Source organism: Sceloporus undulatus, chromosome 6 (assembly GCF_019175285.1).
Source record: "Sceloporus undulatus isolate JIND9_A2432 ecotype Alabama chromosome 6, SceUnd_v1.1, whole genome shotgun sequence".
Lineage (NCBI taxonomy): Eukaryota > Metazoa > Chordata > Lepidosauria > Squamata > Phrynosomatidae > Sceloporus > Sceloporus undulatus.
The window spans coordinates 57,716,318-57,734,718 of record NC_056527.1 but is presented as its reverse complement, the minus strand read 5'-3'; the positions used below and the strand labels follow the sequence as shown (position 1 = coordinate 57,734,718).

Here is an 18,401-nt window from a genome sequence, read left to right as displayed (position 1 = left end):
AAAAAACTGTTCCGGGTAACGAAAGATTTTTTGGGTTACGAAATTTTTTTCGGTGTGTTTCGGCGCTTTTTGGCACGAAATTTTAAAGCCGCGGCTTTCCAGCGCTAGCGGAAAGCCTTTTTTCGGGTTGCGAAATCTTTCGGGTTACGAACGGCGCCGCGGAACGAATTAAATTCGTAACCCGGGGTACCACTGTAACTTTGTCTTCAGGCCAGGCCTCTCTCCCCCTCAAGATGGTGGTTGGAGGAGGGCTCTTTGTCTTCAGGCCAGGCCTCTCTCCCCCTCAAGATGGTGGTCAGGGGGAGGGCTCTTTGTCTTCAGGCCAGGCCTCTCTCCCCCTCAAGATGGTGGTCAGGAGGAGGGCTCTTTGTCTTCAGGCCAGGCCTCTCTCCCCCTCAAGATGGTGGTCAGGAGTAAATAAGAGTAAAAAGTACAGTACTTGCATTGACCCATGGATAAGTTGACTCAGCTTTTTGTGTCAATTTTTTTCACTAAACCTTCTGGACTTACACATATGCAGCATATATACAGTATATACAGCAATTCCCTTGTTTAGGTAGTGGGTAAAGACTGGTTTGGAACATGAAATGATTCATATGTGCACTGTTAGAGTTCAGAGATGCAATTAGTCCCTTGCTGATGAACTCCTTAAGTATAGAAAGTGCACTAGATCAATTTGGGCAGTATTTTTTTGCTAATGCCATAGGGATCTTTGATTTAATGAGTAGAGTTTGATAATGATCCTTGCCACATTTTGATAAGTAAGGGCAGAGAAATTTGTAGCTGAAAGAAATCAAATAGAGTAATGACTTGTGTGTGTTTTTTGTACTCTGTATCTGATCAAGTGACTTTTAAAGAATTTTGGTCCTCTTGGGTAAATGCCTACCTTATATCTGCTTCAGGGAGCTCACTCAGTTGGTCTTATGTGGTGGATGTTGGCTCGTGAGGTCCTACGTATGCGTGGCACTATTTCCCGTGAGCATCCATGGGAGGTCATGCCTGATCTCTACTTCTACCGGGATCCTGAAGAGGTAAACTAAGTTTCATATGGATTTATTATATGATGAGGGGGAAAGGAATGATGGATTTGTACTAAGTGCTGAAAACTATGGATTTAAGTTAGTGGCCTGTCAAGTAATGCATATTGTGATTAGTGATGCACAGATTTAATGATCCAATAGAAAATTGAGAGTTAAGTATTACTAAAATAATGAATGAAAAATGTACATTGCATACAACAAGCACAAATACTAAAATGTCCAGTGTACCATTCCTGCAGAAGTACCATGTTCACCCAAAAGTAAAGTTTAGCCTTTACATTGAAGACACTACCTGTAACTTCACGTGGCTTTTTCTCTCTTTCAGATTGAAAAGGAAGAGCAGGCTGCAGCTGAGAAGGCAGTTACAAAGGAAGAATTCCAGGGTGAATGGACTGCTCCTGCACCTGAATTTACAGCACCACCACAGCCTGAGGTGGCTGACTGGTCTGAAGGAGTCCAAGTGCCCTCTGTGCCAATACAGCCATTCCCAGCTGGTAAGGATATTGAGAAATGGAACTGAGAATTAAAAAGAGACAGTAAAATGTATCTCCACAGTAAGATGTGGAGAACCTTTTTTGGTCTAAGGGGTGTGTTTCAATGTTGGAAACCTTGTGGAGAATGCATGCCATTGACTGACAGGAGCTGGTATCAAATGACAGTGGATAGTTGACATATCCTTTCCCTATCTCACACACACACCCATCCAGCCATTTTCCACAGCTGCCATTCTTCCTTCCCCATCTTAACTGTGACCTCATCACCCTCCCCTCCTCAAACGTGGGTCCTGAATTTAAACACTGTTTTGCCATCAGCGAAAAGGTTGTAGGGTTAGCATTTGGGAGGGGTTAGCTCTTCTCTAGAATTAACCCAAATTTTCCATAACTTGGCAATTCACTGAATCATTGGCACTAGTAGAAACCCAATTGTTGAAAAAAAATTAGATTGTATCAGATATGGTGGCCCCCAAGGATTTGAGGATTCCTACCCTTGAGTTAGACTATTGTTTCTTTCTCACTGCTGATCAACCAGTTTTTAGATGTTTGTGTGATAAATCAATGTTTACAAGCTGTGATCTAAAACATTTAATAGTAGCTGTAAATAATAGTATTAAAATATTACAGTCCTAGATATTTGCTGGTATATACAGTTATTGATGATGGTTTTATGTTGGTTTTCCAGAGGACTGGAGTGCACAGCCTGCCACTGAAGATTGGTCTGCAGCTCCCACTGCTCAGGCAACTGAGTGGGTAGGGACTGCCACAGAGTGGTCCTAATGGAATCAACAGGAATTCAAGAAGGCAGTGAGAAATGAAAATAAAGATCTTTCTTATCAATGGGGCTCAGTTCACTTGTTCTCTCTGGCAGTACAGTATTGGTGTGTTCTTAGACCCAGTAGTTTCCCCCCTCCTATTTGCAAAAGTAGAGAGGATGCTGTGGTCTTTCCATTTTGAACCATATTGAAGTTATTGCTTCAATTGCCATTCAAAGTGCATGTTATATATCATTGTAAGATGATCCTAGAAAAGACAGCAGCACAATTTCACACTAGGGAAGATTTAAAATATATACCCCCCCTTAAATAGTAAAAATTAATTCATCTATTGTCCTGAAACAAAATGCACAGAAAATGTTCTGGTAACAAAGCATTTAATAGGATTTTTAAAGAATTCTAAACCGAGAACATTAGCTCCCATCAGGTTTACATAACTGAGTTTAATGGAACATTAAACTGAGTTTAATGGAACATAGTCCCAAGGCAAGGCGTTCAGGATTTCAGCTTTAGAGGGCTCTGCTATTTCTCTGTGTTCTGTGAATTCTTTTGCAGAAGCAGGCTTACATTCAAATGTGTGTGTGTTTGTGTACACCTTCCAAGTCACCTGTCAACTTACAGTAACTTCAGGAATTTCATAGGGGTTTCTTATGCAAGGAATACTCATATAGCCTACAGCACCTGGTATGTGCTGTAGACTGCTGAGGATACCATGGACAACAAAAAGAACTAATAGGTGGGTCCTAGAGCAGATCAACCCTGAAATAGCCCTGGAGGCAAATGTGACTAAACTGAGGCTGTCGTACTTTGGTCACATCAGGAGAAGACACGACTCATCCTATGAGACTGAGAGTTTATGACTTGCCCATTGTCATCCAGGTTGTTTCCATGGCCAAGTGGGGATTTGAATCCTGTTCTCCAGAGTCAAAGTCCAATACTTTTAAATCACTGCACCACTCCAGTTCTCACCTTTATTTGTTACATAATGGTGTTTGTTCCTTGTCATTCAGTCCTTGCAATTAACTTGAGTTTTCATCTTTTCTCATCCAAGCTGCATAATGAGCATAAAAAGTTTCATGGCCTTGTGTCTAACGATGTTGGACTGCAACTCTCAACATTGGTTAACTTTGGCTATGCTGTCTTGGGCTAATTGGAATGAACAGTCATAAGTTTGGATACAAACCGTGAGAGCAGTGACTGGAGTAAGATTTCAGACCAAGAACTTTTTAGCCACTTCACAATGTTTGTTCTAAGTATCAAATCAGTTAACTTTCCCCTTCAAATAAACGATTATTTTTAGCAGCTTAACAACAAAAGAAATGGAGTTTTCATAAACATATTTAAATACTTCTTAAAAGGCATGAGAAAGTTGACTGAAAGCAAGTTCAGTTGGCTTTTACTTTTTAAAAAACACTACTCTGATTTAATCTTGAGTCTATATTTTCAGACTTATGAGCACTGCTGGACATACCTTAACCCCAATAAACCTCTAAAAGCAGTTCTGATGGGTTTGGTAATCTTAGAGAAGGTCCAAATGAAGAATGACAGAAATGAAAGAGGCTGATTAGAAAATGTGAACTCTCACAATACCATTGTATGAAACAGAGACCTGAAAGAAGTAATGATTAGCAAACACATGTTTCCAATATATGTAAATTGCATTAAAACTGGTAAAAGTACATAGGGGTGAATCCAGGATCGACATCCCACAAACAAATCTCATACTGTATAAGGTGTATCTTCCTGGTGGTGAATCTCCCCCTTAATGACAGTTCACCCCATTTCAGCAATGTTTCCCGACTAGTGTTGTGGGAGACGAGGATGGAGTGGATGTGGCAGAAACCCTTATACCCACTGAATTACACAGGCCTCTATCAGGATCCAATAGCTAACCATTTCAAAGCGCAGGACAGATTACAGCAAGGTAGCGTAGTCTCAAAAATAAAATACTACTATCTAGCAATCATTATCCAATTGCTATTGAGCCTTGCCCCTTCCCATTCCAACATGAGCAGTTCTTGGATAAAGCCCAGGTTGATTAGAGTGGGGAGCCCCCACTATTCTTGAAGTTGGCGGCTGAGTTACTACCACATGAGGTGAAGGGGCTGACATGGCTCCTCTCGCAGTGTTGTTAGAATTACTGTTTCTGATTGTTGCCTCCTTCAATGCAGGACTGGCAGATTCAGGATTGTTATCTTGAAAAGAAAAGAAAAAACGATTTTTCATTTGTTCACCAGCCATGCATCCTCCAGTATTGGTGCTTAGATCTCTGCACAGCCTAGCTGTAGTTAACATCAAGTATTGAGGACTGAGGAAACAGTAGACCTCCAGATACAGTTGACCTGGCAATCTAGAATTGATAGGAACTGGACTCTATTGTGTGGAGGGTCACAGGTTCTGCAGCCTTATTCTAAAGCTCTTGGGTGTCTATTGGTTAAACTACAATACTGTATGAGCATGTATGATAGTTAAGAAAAAATGTATATTTTTCTTAACAGGGTATAGTACAGTAATAGAGTATAAGCCCTGGAAGTTTTAATTTATTGTAACACCAGGGTGTACACACAACATTTGAGACATAATGGCGGGTTACAGACCGCCAGAAAGTACATGCTCTGCGCGTACTAGGGTTAGGAAGGGCCGTACTAGGGTTAGGAAGGGTCTTACCTTCCTCAGCCCTTTTCCGTAGTACATGCGGAGCGCATCCTTAATGGCAGCGCCTATCCACATGGACGCTGCCATTGTTATGTCGTGGATGCTGTGCGTCTGACGCTGCGAGTGCACACCTCGTGCTTCGCGGCGCCACTTCCGGGGGCCAAAAGAGTGCCATTTCGGCGCTCCTTTTTCGCTGTGGCCGGAAGCCTCGTGGTCTGGCCGCTGGGGCTTCCCACCGCAGCTAATGGCGTGGCGGCAGACCGCCCGCTTGAGGGCGGTTTGTAACCCGCTGTTGTCTGTTCATGTAGCCCTGGTGGCGCAGTGGTTAAATGCCTGTACTGCAGCCATTCACTCAAAACCACAAGGTTGCGAGTTCAAGACCAGCAAAAGGGCCCAAGCTTGACTCAGGCTTGCATCCTTCCGAGGAGGTCGCTAAAATGAGTACCCAGACTGTTGGGGGCAAATTAGCTTACTTGCTGTTCACCGCTATGATCTTTGGAATAGCGGTATATAAATAAAACAAATTATTATTATTATTATTATGTATAGGTACACTGTTCAATGCCACACTTGTACAGTTATATGCAGTGCTCAACATTTGCTGCATACATGTATGAACCATATTGATTAATTACAAGGTACACTTTATATAGATTGCTGGTTTGCAGGTCATCACATCTGGAATGTACGTTTCATACATGAAATTCTGGGTGATAGATATCTTTTTGTCCATTTCAGTATGTGTATCTTGTCACCAACCATTATGGAGAACAAAACGGTGGCCGACAGACTGGAAAAGATCAATATACACCCCCATTCATAAAAAAGGGGAGACAAAAGACTGCAGCATTAACATTAATTTTCCATGCAAACAAAATTCTGCAACAGACACCAAATCATACATGAAATGAGAAATCACAGAGGTGCAAGCAGGATTCTAGAAAGGAAGAGGCACAAGGGAGCAAACTCCAAACACAGTGGCCAGTGCATGTTCCAAGACATTTCAGGAAAAAAAACCCAGCTTTTGCTATATATGCTACAGATCAATATACTATAGCAAATCCTTTGACTACATAGATCACGAAAAGTTATTGATGGCTCTTAAAACATGGGAATAAAACCACATCTGATGAGAAAGCTGTACTTGGGATAAGAAGCTACTGTTAGAACAGAATACGGAGAAACAGAATGGTTCACAATTGGCAATGAGTTCAAGCAAGGCTGCAGTCTATATAACGAGCAGGTTTAGATTTGAAGGAGGAGTGAAGATAGGAGGAAAGAACATCAGCAATCTAAGATATGTAGAGGACACAATACAACTAGTGGAAAACATCACAAGCTTGGAAAAATTTCTGCAAAGACAGGCTTGCTGCTGAACAAAGAAACCAAAAATAATGATCATGGAGGATTTACATAAATTCAACCTAGAGAATGAAACAATAAAAATAATTAGATTTCTTATACCTTGAATCAAACATTGATCAGAACAGAAACTACAGTCAAGAAATCAGAAGACGACTAGGAATGGGAAAGCTGTGAAAGAGATAGATGAGATCCTAAAGTGAAAAGACATACAACTCAGTACTAAAGCCAGACTTGTCCAAGCCATAGTATTCCCCATTATGCAGGGATGCAAGAGCTGGATAGGAAAGAAAGCAGACACAGGTGCTTTCTGCACCGCCATTTGGGACGTCCTCTGGACGTCCCATTTTTAAAAAGGGGTGTCTCTTATAGACGCCCCTGGGCCTAGTATGGACTCCGTCCGTACAAGATGGCGCCGGCCCTTCTACATGGCCGACGCCATCTTTGCGAATCGGACGCTGAGCGTCCGTACGCGTCGCGCCGCTTGTGACGTAGCGAGCTCGCCCCTGGCGCCTCGCTACGTCGCAAACGCGACGGAAAAAGAAGCTCCATTTTGGAGCTTCTTTTTCGGTCCGCGCGGGAGTCGGGCCGTCTGAAGGCTCCGGCTCCCCCGCGGACCTACTGGCGGCGGCGGCAGACCGCCGCAAAGTGGCGGTCTGTACCCCGCCACAATCAACTCATTTGGCTCGTGCTGGAGAAGAGTGCTGCAGATACAGAAAAAAAGACAAACAAAATGGTCCTTAAACATATCAGGCCTGAACTCTCACTGGAAGTCAAGATGATCAAATTGAGGCTGTCATACTTTGGCCACATTATGAGAAAATATGATTCTAGAAAAGATAATAGGGATAGGAAAGGTAGAGTATAGAGGAAAGAGAGGAAGACTGAATGTCAGATGGATAGACTCAGGGAGGTCACAGGCCTGAATTTACAAGACCTAAGCAGAACAGTGGAGGACATGGGAGCTTGGAGATGTCTCTTCCATAGGGTTGCCATAAATCGCTGTCGACTGGAGGGCAGTTAACAACAACAATCTTATATAACAAGGGGCTTTATATTCTTTTTTTTTAATGCAGCCCACCAAGCTTCAAAGTGCTAGACCTAATTTTACAATATCTACAGTGGGCTACACTGCAAATCTACACTTTCACCAACATGACAAAACTAAATCCATTCCCAAATTATTTGTTTTAGATAGTAGTGTAGAGATGGGTAGCTTCCCCAGAGTGGGCCACATTTCAGATTGGCCAAGTGCGTCAGGGCTGCATGTCCAGGTGCACAATGCAAGGATTTTTAAAAATTGAAAATAAAAATATATACTTCAGTTGACTTTACAGATTGAATCTCCCTTATTCAGAATTCCAAATTCCAAAATATTCCAAATACAAAATCGTCCTCATGGGCAGCTGAGATAGTGATACTTTTGCTTACTGATAGTTACACATGTAGACAAACTTCGTTTCATGCACAAAATTATTTAAAATATTGTGTATAAAATTACCTTCAGGCTATGAGTATAAGATATATACAGTTAATTCCATGTTTAGACTTGAGTCTCATTTACAAGATATGTCATTATGTTTAAGCAAATATTTAAAATCTTTTTTTAAAAAACCCAAAATCCAAAATACTTCTGATCCTAACCATTTTGATAAGGGAGACTCAGCCTGTACTGACTATCTCATTATCATTCTTTTCTCATTGACTATAGTGCATTGGGGGGGATTCTGGGGAATGTTAGAGTGTGTGAAAAAGGACTTAGTAGGCATGTGGCTCATACATGCACTTTGCCCACCTCTCCTGTAACTGATATAATTCCAGCCTATCTAGCATTAAAAAAAGCACCTTTGTCATCATATGAATGAGTGTGAATTTCTACTTTAGAGTTCACATTAATCTCTAGGAGGCTTAGCAATTGGACTAATGTGACTTTGGTGACCCAGATAATAATAATTAATAATTTGTTTTATTTATATACCGCTATTCCAAAGATCATAGCAGTGAAGAGCAAGTAAGCTAATTTGCCCCCCAACAGTCTGGGTACTCATTTTAGCGACCTCAGAAGGATGCAAGCCTGAGTCAAGCTTGGGCCCTTTTGCTGGTCTTGAACTCGCAACCTTGTGGTTTTGAGTGAATGGCTGCAGTACAGGCATTTAACCATTGTGCCACCAGGGCAGTGGTTAAATACTGTAGAACACTCTGAAATATTTTCTAGAGTCACATAGCAGTTTACCAGGCAGGCTTGCTCTGGTTGAATACTTGATGCAGAGAAAGACCAACCTATGAAATACAGTTTGCCTTCTGTATCTACGGATTCTGCATTGATGGATTCAACCAAGGTTCAAAATTATACACAAAAAAGAAAAAAAATCAATTTGCTGTTTTATATAAGCAATGCCGTTTTTTTAATATGCCATTGTATATATTGGGACTTAAACATCCATGGATGTTGATTTCCACAGGGGGTCCTGGAATGAAACCCCAGAGGACAATGTGGGATCACTGTACTAGAAACAACACTATATATATCATAATACTGTGTGACATAGCGCTGAAGAAATAATATGCAATTCGACTGGTGGAAGTTCAGAGATCATATAGCTCCACTTCTAGACTGAGAGACACACAGCAGAAGTGTCAGAATTAACAAGTTTTTTCCAGTGATAAAATCTGAAGCACTCATGAAATTAATTTTGTTAAAGTTATTTCAATGCAAGAGGAGACAACACAATAAAGTACTGATCCAAATGTTAATAATTTGGAGAGTTTAATTCATTATAATCATTCAGTTAGCCTTCAGTCTCATGATGTTGGTCCTATAGTCACAGGGATCAGACAAATATAAATCTGAGAGAGCAGTACTGTGTTTGTTGCTAGAGGAAGAGAAGAATAGTCAATCTCAATTACCCGAACTTACATAATTTCATTGCCATGGCTTACGAGAACCAATGTATGGACCAGAATTTAATGAACACTACTAAAATTGATGTTTTTACCTTCTACTGATTTAGGCTCTTCCATGGTCTTTCCATGTGGAACATGCATGTCGTCTAGATCTTGCGGTGCAGGACTAGTAGAAGCTTTGTTGTTGTTTTTGTTTTTCTCATCTTCACGTTGCTATATAAATAAGCATACTGGAAATTATTAAATAGCTGAAATTGAGGATAATAACATTCTAATTCATGCAAGAATGTAGACTGAAGATAAGTCTGGGGCACTGTTTTGAAAATCAGAAAATTATGTAAAATTTACTAATATTTGAATTTATATTTGAACATTTGTAAGATTCGCTGTAACCCCCTATAAGTTCGAGGTTATGCATCCCTAGCATTGAAATGGCAGAAGAAAGCAATCAGACATGCATCTGTTTTTTGAGAGGCATTATGATAAGTATCAGAGAAACATCCTACAAAGTATCTTGGTCACTCTCCTCATTTCACTTATGTGACACATCTGACCATTTGACTGTTTTTAATTGCAGACACTACCCAAGAATTATGATAACAGAAAGCCTATGTTAGAAGTTTTTCTGTATTTGAACAGTTTATTGTATTTTAAGTCTCTAATTCGCATTATTCCGTTGCCTTCAGAAAAATGAAAATATAACTGGCATAAGTGAATTTGGGAAAATCCCATCCATGATGTACTTCTTACCTCTTTGGAATTCTTTACCTATGATTCTTATTGTCTCAAATGTGGAATTCACACTGCTCAGGTTTGTCAAACATAAAAAAAATCATTTCAAAAGCTTCAGCTCTAGGTAGACTTAGAGTGTCAAAACATTACTATTTGGACTACAACTCCTAGAATCTCTAAGTCAGCATGGTCAAAAAAGGCAGGTTCTCACTTTCAAACACATACTAACAATGCAGTTCAACTATCTTTCATATATGAACAGAGTGTCATTTTTGTTTTAGCATTTTTAATGTTTGTAGTAAGAAGAGTTGAAATATGAATTTATTAATCTACTCTATGCTTTTTAAAAGATGCAATATATAGACACCACTGTAATTATTCAAGAACTTAATCTGAATTCTTTGTTAAAACAGAAATAGGTATATGTTGCATTAGTATATTTGTAATTTGTAAGATGATTTATTTTTTCAATTAACCTGAATTCATAAATATTAAAAGTACTGTAATTAGTGGAAGAACCAGTTCATGAAACTATCAACCAAATGGCTCAACAAGGCAGACCTAATTGCAAGTAATCCTGTGACAAACAAAACAAAACACCCCATACAAACATATTATATTTTAATGTGTAAGCTAACTAGATATAGCACAAAATATACCATTTGCATTTTCTTTTTCAGCTCTGCGTTGGCATCTTGGTATGCTTCAGCCACAGCACTGAGGTAATATATGGCAAGACTGCAAAATTAAATATCACATTTTTAATCACTGTGATGCTTTAAGATGATTAAATGTAGATAATGAGACACAAAAATTATTAGGGAGACTATCCTAAATACATTGCCTAGCTCAAGAGATTCATTCACCCTGATCCAAAAATGCTATCTTTGCAAAACATACTTTCATGGGACATTTGGTTAAAATCTATATTTTTTTTACTGTCTAAGTCAAATGGTTAGTCACATTGTTTAAAAAAAGAGATATAAAGGAGAGAGGCCTTAGGAAAACTATTAGAATCTGTTCATGAATGATCAGTTTGATTTAAAGCTAACTACAGCAGTACCACTTAAGTCACAGAAAAGTTTAACTTATGATCTAGCTAAATCCTCTTTAGTTCTCTAGTCACAAATCTTATTTTATTGGCACAACAGCTTACATCATAAGTAGAATTGCAGTTATAATCAGTCCTGGGTTTGCTAAATAACCAAGTATCTTGGCTACAATGGGTGGGAAGTCATTTTTGATGGTCTCTTGAATGACATCGTACATTTTCTTTTTTCCACTGGAAAAGATAAATGAGCAGACACAGATAAGTGATAATAACCACACATCAATGGACCTTTTCATACAGAAACAATGTGTTCGGGGATTCACTAGCTGTATACTTTTTAAATTCAGAATCTTTAGACGCAAGTGCACTATTTTTCTTCCTTTTTGAACAGAGAATTTTGGAATTTATGATATTAAAAATAGTAAAAGGGGGACATACACATAGATATTTGTGTGTGTGGGAAGGTTATCAGTCCATTTGCTTTACAGTTTCATAGCTATGAAGACAGTGCATCTCTACTGTAGAAATATTGCAGTTTGCCACCATTTTAAGTGTTGTAGCTCCATCCTATGGAATCCTGGGATTTGTAGTTTTAGTTGGTCTTTAGTCTTCTCTGCCAAAGAGCACTGGAGCAACAAATCCCAGGATTCTGTAGGATGTAGCCAGTGCAGTTAAAGTAGTGTCAAACTGCATTATTTCTATAATTTAGATGCACCTTAAGGTGTATGAGATTTTATGGTCACTGAAAAAAATTATGGATAGCAGAGGAAAGACAATTACATCTTCTTCCTGATCTATGTGCTGTAATTTTGTTACAAAGAGGAAAACAACTGCATGCTGCCCTGTGCTTACATAAAAGAATTTAGAGGGACTTGATAGATTCCTCTTTTCTGCAAAACCCTGTAATGAGAGTGCTACTGACACTGCTTATTAACAAAAGAAGGGGCCAATATAATGGAGCAAAAGGAACAATTTGTACTGAACTGACTTCACACTGAGTCAGAATCAGCAGTGCAACAAGAATGTTACTAAATCAAATTAGGTCTCATTGACATTTAATCTGGTCCAGAGAACAATCTGTGTAGAGCTGATTGAGAAAGACAGTAAGAAATGCTTATTAATGCAGTAATGGTGGAACGTATTCTGAATAAGTCAGTTGCTATTCTATTTCTACTATCTATAGTCACTTTCTATTATATTTCTAATATCTGTAATCATAATCATGCATGGTAGCTACTGGATAGGAATGAGACAGTTATTGCTTTGGAAAGCAATCATTCCAAACTGTTTGCTTGTCATTCTTCAGGAGTTTAAATTCAAGTGTTTTCCAGATTATGTATACAATTGGGACCAGAAACAGAATGGAGTGTGGTCTGCTCTAGTTCATTATGCAGCCAGACATGCCCTCCTTTATAATGTCCCACTCTATCCCTAATCATTTTTCTCAACCACAATACTCTGTATTCTGTGGCCACTGAATAGTATCAGTCCACATCAGGTTATTTTGAGACTTCTGAAATATTTTCTCCCTAATGATTTTCCTTGGTATATGCAAACTCTGGGATTTCTCCCCGAGGCTGTTGATTCCTTATTCTGGTGCATGGCTGTCTAATTCCTTACAGGACATTTGTTGTTGTTGTTAATCGCTCTCAAGTCAGTCTTGACTCATGGTGACTCTGTGGGTGAGACATCTCCAAGACTCCCTATCCTCCACTGCTCTGCTTTGTTCCTGTAAATGTATACGCATGACCTTCTTAATAGAGTTCATGCCTCTAGCATGTGGCCTGCCTCTCTTTCTACTTCCCTCCACCTTTCCTAACATTATTGTTTTTTCCAGTGACTCATGCCTTCTCATGATGTAGCTAAAGTATGACAATCTCAGTTTAGTTGTCTTGGCTTCCAAGGAGATTTCCAGTTTGATCTATTCTAGGACCCATTTGTTTGTCTTTTTGGCTGTCCACGGAGTCCTTAGCACTATTCTCCAGCACCACATATCAAATAAAAGTTCTTTGTATTTGTTTGCTTCATTGTACAACTCTCTCATCCATACATGGTGATGGGGAAAACAATGGCTTGTACAGTTCTAACTCTAGTGCTCAGTTGTATGTCTTTACTCTTTGGGAACTTGTCTAATTCTTTCCATGGCTGCCCTTCCCATTCCTGGTCTTCGTCTGATTTCTTGACTGCAGTCTCCATTCTGATCAATGTTTGATCCTAGATATGGGAAATTTTTGACTACAGCCAGCCCTCTCGAACTGCTACTTTGCTATCTGCAGGTTGGCACATCTGTGGATGGCTCCACCCTATTCTCCCCAGTGGTGGCATGTGCATGTGGCTGCACATGTGTCCAGCTGCCATTGGGAACATCAGGACTTTAGGTCCCATGTTTATTTGTCATCTGTGAGATTGTGTGTGTCCTGAAGAGAACCCCCGCAGATATGAAGGATCAACTGTGTTTCAATTTCCTTATTGTCTAGGTTGACTTTATGTGGATCCTCCATGGTCATTTTTTTTTGTTTTTGTTTTCTTTATGCTCAGCAGCAAGCCTGCCTTTGCACTTTCTATAGTACTTTATTTAGTACATGGTGATGGGGAATAGAATGGTTTGGATGATTCTAACTTTAGTGTTCAGTTGTACATCTTTGCACTTTAGGATCTTTTCTATTTTTTCAGAGCTACCCTCCCCATTCTTAGTCTTCTTCTGATTTCTTGACTGCAGTCCCCATTTTAATCAATATTTGATCCTAGGTATGCAAACTCTTTTACTATTTCTATTTCCTCAGTGTCTAGGATGAATTTATGTATATTCTCTGCATGGTACCATAGCTTTAGACAAGTAAACTTTCCAGTGAGGAATGTCCACTCTCATATAGAAGATTCGAGGGGTTTAAAGCCTGTACAGAAATGAAACTCTTTGAGGTTTAGTTCAAGATATGTAGGTGCTGGTTGTGGATAAACGAAATGGAATTTTGCATCTGCTGAACTTGTACACTGAATATTGGTTCCACGTTTCCCCAGAACATTAGTTCAATGGTGAATATTATACATATCAGCTTAAAACATCTATGAAATGTTTAAGGCTCTTGACCAACATGCATTCTCCAGGTGCATTGGACTACAACACCTGTAACCCCAGCCAGCTGCTGAAGACTTAGCTGCAACAGTCAGAGGAGCTGCATGCTGATAATATAATCTTGCCAGCCAAAAGGAAGGTATTTAAATTTCTTTGTTTCTACTGGACATTTTCTTGAAACATGAAACTGTTATAGCATTGCTTCTCATTCTTTCATAGACTATATAATTTATTCAGGAAATGAATTAACATTTAAGAATTAGGAGGAATTGCCACTATACAGTCAAGTATGTACCTACTGAACTCAATGTAGTTTATTTCTAAGTACACACAACCGGGCATTTAGTGCGATCAAGAGTATTTATGACAATAGAAATAGCCACAAGTTATGAAAGTATACATGATCAGGATGCTCCAGTACCTGAATGGTCCACAGTCAAAGGAAGGGGGCAGAGACATTATGGTGTAGGCGACTGGCAACACACTGAGGAACAGGATTAACAGCAACAATCCCATATAAAAATTATTAGATTTGGATGCCTTGAATACTCGCTCATGAGGAACGTTGCTGCTCATAACAGCCCAACTCTGATAATACATGGAGGTCAAAAGACGCAGCACATTTATGCCCACAAGTCCTGGAGCATAAAAGGATCCCATCCTTTAATGGAAAATACAAGAGAGAGAAATACAGAAATGAGTTATTATGAAAACTTTAATTATCAGTAATCCACATTCAATTGTTAGTAGCTAGACTAGATTAACTGAATCAGTGGGACTAACATAAGGGTTGTAAGTTTTCATTGACTCAGTGGATCTTTGAGAACTGAGATTTAAGCCAGTGTCTGGGAAGGAATGCTTCAGAGGAGCACAGGAAGCAGCAATTCAGGATGGATTCAGCAGTGGTCCTTCATATAAAAGTTGTGTCGGGAATGTAGTGTGACACTTCTCGCCAAATTTAAAAGTAACTAGAAGCAGCTGGCGTGTGGTATAAAGCACACCTAGACAGTGAAGCCAAAACCCTGTAACTATAAAAGAAACTGAAACAGTTACATTGCAAAAGAAATGACATTATTCCTTCATATCTCATAATCTAAATTAGTTATGCTGTAGTTATTGAAAAAAGTGATTAATTACAAATAACCCATTATTTGTGAATGCTCTGGTGTGCATTGTCAAGCAAATCACCATTTGATGAAAGCTTTTCCCCCCTGGGTTGCAAAAGGAAACTTTCTGTATCATCTGGCCATTCCATCAAGTTCACGCAGGGAGAAAAAGGAAAGTTGGAGTATCAGCAGCTTTGCTTCATCAAGCTTTTGCTTTCTCCCAGCAGTCACCCAGAAGCCACTGCATTTTAAAAGAGGAAGAGACTGGAAGCAGAGCTGTTCCATGGGTTCAGGTGTTCTATCAGCAATTTTTGGCTTCTTTCCTCTTGAACAGTTTCTCTTCCAGCAAACTTTGGTAAGCAATAACTTCCAGCTGCCTCACAGCCATTTTAGCTGATTGTTATAAGGACTTTCTAATACTAAGGATTAGTGCCTGAGTTTTCTTGTTTTCCCTTTCCATTATTTTTGTGTCATGTAGTTTTAGATTGCAAAGCCATAGGAGAACAATTGTCCTCTCTATCTTGAGCTATAAGCTGTTCTGTGAGTTCTTCTGGTCGAAGAGCCAGATATAAATGTGTTGAACAAATGAATGAAACATTTTCTTGCTTTATCTGTCTGTGGTGGTAGAGTAGGGCAGATTCCAGGGAAGAATTTTTATAATAAACATGCAAGAGGAGAGGTATGTGCAAAATCCACTCGTTATTCGTAGTCCAAGCGATCTCACGTTACGTTGAGTACTATATTTATATTCAAGGAGCAACACAGGTATGCTACCCAAGAGCAGCATTTGTTGTGATTCCTCTAAACAAAACTGACACCAGACATTTATTGTGCTCAAGGGAATTTTGCCAGTATCACAGCATGTCATGAGGAAGGGAATATAATCCTTTTATCCCATGCTGCAGATCTGCCCCAAATTTCCTTCTCCAATGTTTCCTATTACCTGTTAAGATGAAACAGCAAGTGATGCATTTAATGTCACATCTAATGTGTCTATCTTGGAAACCTACTGGGTGACTTTGGGTGAGTATGGCCCAGTACAGGCGGTGCGAAAGCGCCATGCTGGGGCCAAAACTAGGGCTGGGGAGCGCACAGCAACCACATGCTCCCCAGCCTTACTGCATATGGAGGGCGCCGTCTTGGCATGGCACCATCCATACGCAGCGTGCAATGATGTAATCACACGCGCGCCACATCCAAATGGCCTGGCGCACGCCTGACGTCATCGCACCACTGCAGGGTGCGTAGGGCGCCCTATTTGCAGCCCAAAAAGGAGCTCCAAAACAAAGCTCTTTCTCGGAGGGCGCCTCGTTCCCGCAGTCACCAAACGGCTGCGGGTACGAAGCCAGGGGAAAGGGGCCGAGCAGCCCCTTTCTCTCCTGGCAGCGGCTGCCCGGGGTGTCCTGGAGCATGAAGCCCCAAGGATACCCCTTTTTGGAATCAGGGAGAAGTGGCATTTTGCCACTTCTCCCTGGTCCTGAAAAGCGCTGGATTGGGGCTTTTGGGCTGCTGGTGAGGCTGCCCTGGCCCCAATACATGGCGTAAAAAAGCGGCTGCAGGCTCCCCAAAGGGAAGGTCTGTACTCCGCCTCACACTCTCTTAGACTCAGAAGAAGGCAATGGCAAATCCACTCTAAACAAACCTTGCTAAGAAAACCCCATTATATGGGGTGCCTTAAGGTGCCATAAACTGGAGACAACTTGAAGGCCCACAACAACAATGACTAGTGTGTGACTCCTAGGTGGTGGTAGAGTATGGTAGATTTCAGGGAAGTTCTCTCTTTTTAAAGAGAAAATACAGTGCTCCCTTGGCTTACGCGGGGGATCCATTCCGCCCCCCCCCCCCCCTAAGCCAAATAGAGCGTATGCTTGAGCCCTATTCATTTGAATGGGGCTCGTGCATGCAGCAGCGGCGGGGCAGCATACACCATGGGCACGCGCCCCATTAATTCCAATGGGATGTGCCGCCCCTTGTGCATTGCGCGCTCCCGCGGGGCTCGCCACAGGTTTGAGCATATGCTCAAACCCACATATAGCGCACCTGTGTATGATGTGGGCGCACTGTATCTCACATTAGATCTTGACTATAAGAGGAGACTAATCTGTGGCTGTGTTCCCACTACAATTTAAAGCAAATGACCCTCGTTCCCAATTGAAACCAGTTCCGATCCTACTGTGATCGGTTTCAATCGCAATGAAGTGAGGCAAACGCAAAAAAACCCACTCCTCCTCAGCTTGGTGCAGTTCTCATTATTTCATTTAGCATTTTTTCTAACTAAAGACGTTATTTGACCAGAATATCTTACCAGATCATTCCTTGGTTAAAGACCAAACCCAACACATTGCCACTAATGTCAAATTCTGCATATGAAGGCTGTAAGAAAAGAGAAAATACGACTGAGTGCTAAATGTTGTTATCAATGAGTAGTGAACAACTTCAAAGGAAAAAGAAATAAAGAATTCTCACTTGAAATCACACACTGGATTTTGCTTCTGCTTACTCTTTTTATTTGAATGTGAATCACAGAGATATAATGATTTTGGATTATTAGACACGTGCACAGGATTTGATCCCATTTCAGGCCAAATTAAGACCCTTTTGATCTTTTCTATTTCTCAAGGTGAAGTGGTTCTCTCTATGATAGGATTAGACCTAAAGCTTGACTCTTCATAAAGTCTTGTTTTTACTGTGGGAAGGCTTATCTCAAGAAATAAATAATTTGTTTCTGTGAAAGTGCTGAGGGTGTGTTATGATGTTCCATGGGCTCAGAGCCAAATACTGCTGCCCTGTTATGGCTCTTTGCACACAGAAACTACCACTGAAGGTCCTTTCAATTGCCCTTTCACTCTTGCTGAGCCTCTTGAGACCACCTTTTCTCAATAGCTGCCACCACCTGGTGAATTATCTGATCCTCCCCATTAGCAACAGACGAGGACTTTGCAAGGAGAAATTCCACAGATGCTTTCCCTTGCCAACTTAAGAAACAACTTGCCAAGCCAAAGGCACGTGAAAAGAAATGTGACAGAGTCAGAGTACTTAAAAAAAAAGTGTATTCTAACGAAGGTATTCTAGAGCAAAGGATATAATTACATGTAGGACCCCTTGTCCTACAGGCACAGAGAATGGAAGGGACTGGACAAACCATCCCTAAGAGGTGGCTCTGTGCCACCCTGGAAGTGCTGGGTTGGGGATGCGGCAACTGCACGCC

The 18,401-nt window shown here is 40.5% G+C and overlaps 2 protein-coding genes, 1 long non-coding RNA gene and 1 other non-coding gene across 7 annotated transcripts in view; 3 read left to right on the top strand and 1 right to left on the bottom strand.

The window, feature by feature from the left end:
• Positions 1 to 2,374, top strand: part of RPSA (ribosomal protein SA) — an 8,274-nt gene extending 5,900 nt beyond the window's left edge. The window contains exons 5-7 of the mRNA XM_042472618.1: positions 903 to 1,031; positions 1,366 to 1,534; positions 2,220 to 2,374. Coding sequence (XP_042328552.1) covers positions 903 to 1,031; positions 1,366 to 1,534; positions 2,220 to 2,314 — 393 coding nt within the window. The 3' untranslated portion in view covers positions 2,315 to 2,374. The remainder of the gene's footprint in view (positions 1 to 902; positions 1,032 to 1,365; positions 1,535 to 2,219) is intronic.
• LOC121935851 lies at positions 596 to 755 on the top strand. The gene has a single exon (XR_006104873.1). It is a non-coding gene; the product is annotated as a small nucleolar RNA SNORA62/SNORA6 family (small nucleolar RNA).
• A 78-nt stretch (positions 2,375 to 2,452) lies between the features above and the next one.
• TMC2 (transmembrane channel like 2) overlaps positions 2,453 to 18,401 on the bottom strand; it is an 84,839-nt gene continuing 68,890 nt past the window's right edge. For all 4 annotated transcript variants that reach the window (XM_042472611.1, XM_042472610.1, XM_042472613.1 and 1 more), the window contains 6 exons: positions 17,499 to 17,566; positions 14,509 to 14,748; positions 11,120 to 11,245; positions 10,623 to 10,701; positions 9,324 to 9,444; positions 2,453 to 4,505 (listed from right to left, as the gene is read on the bottom strand). In XM_042472611.1, the coding sequence (XP_042328545.1) occupies positions 4,288 to 4,505; positions 9,324 to 9,444; positions 10,623 to 10,701; positions 11,120 to 11,245; positions 14,509 to 14,748; positions 17,499 to 17,566 (852 nt within the window). In that variant the 3' untranslated portion in view covers positions 2,453 to 4,287. The remainder of the gene's footprint in view (positions 4,506 to 9,323; positions 9,445 to 10,622; positions 10,702 to 11,119; positions 11,246 to 14,508; positions 14,749 to 17,498; positions 17,567 to 18,401) is intronic.
• LOC121933212 lies at positions 9,374 to 14,220 on the top strand. The gene is made up of 3 exons (XR_006104487.1): positions 9,374 to 10,042; positions 10,644 to 10,685; positions 14,120 to 14,220. It is a non-coding gene; the product is annotated as an uncharacterized LOC121933212 (long non-coding RNA).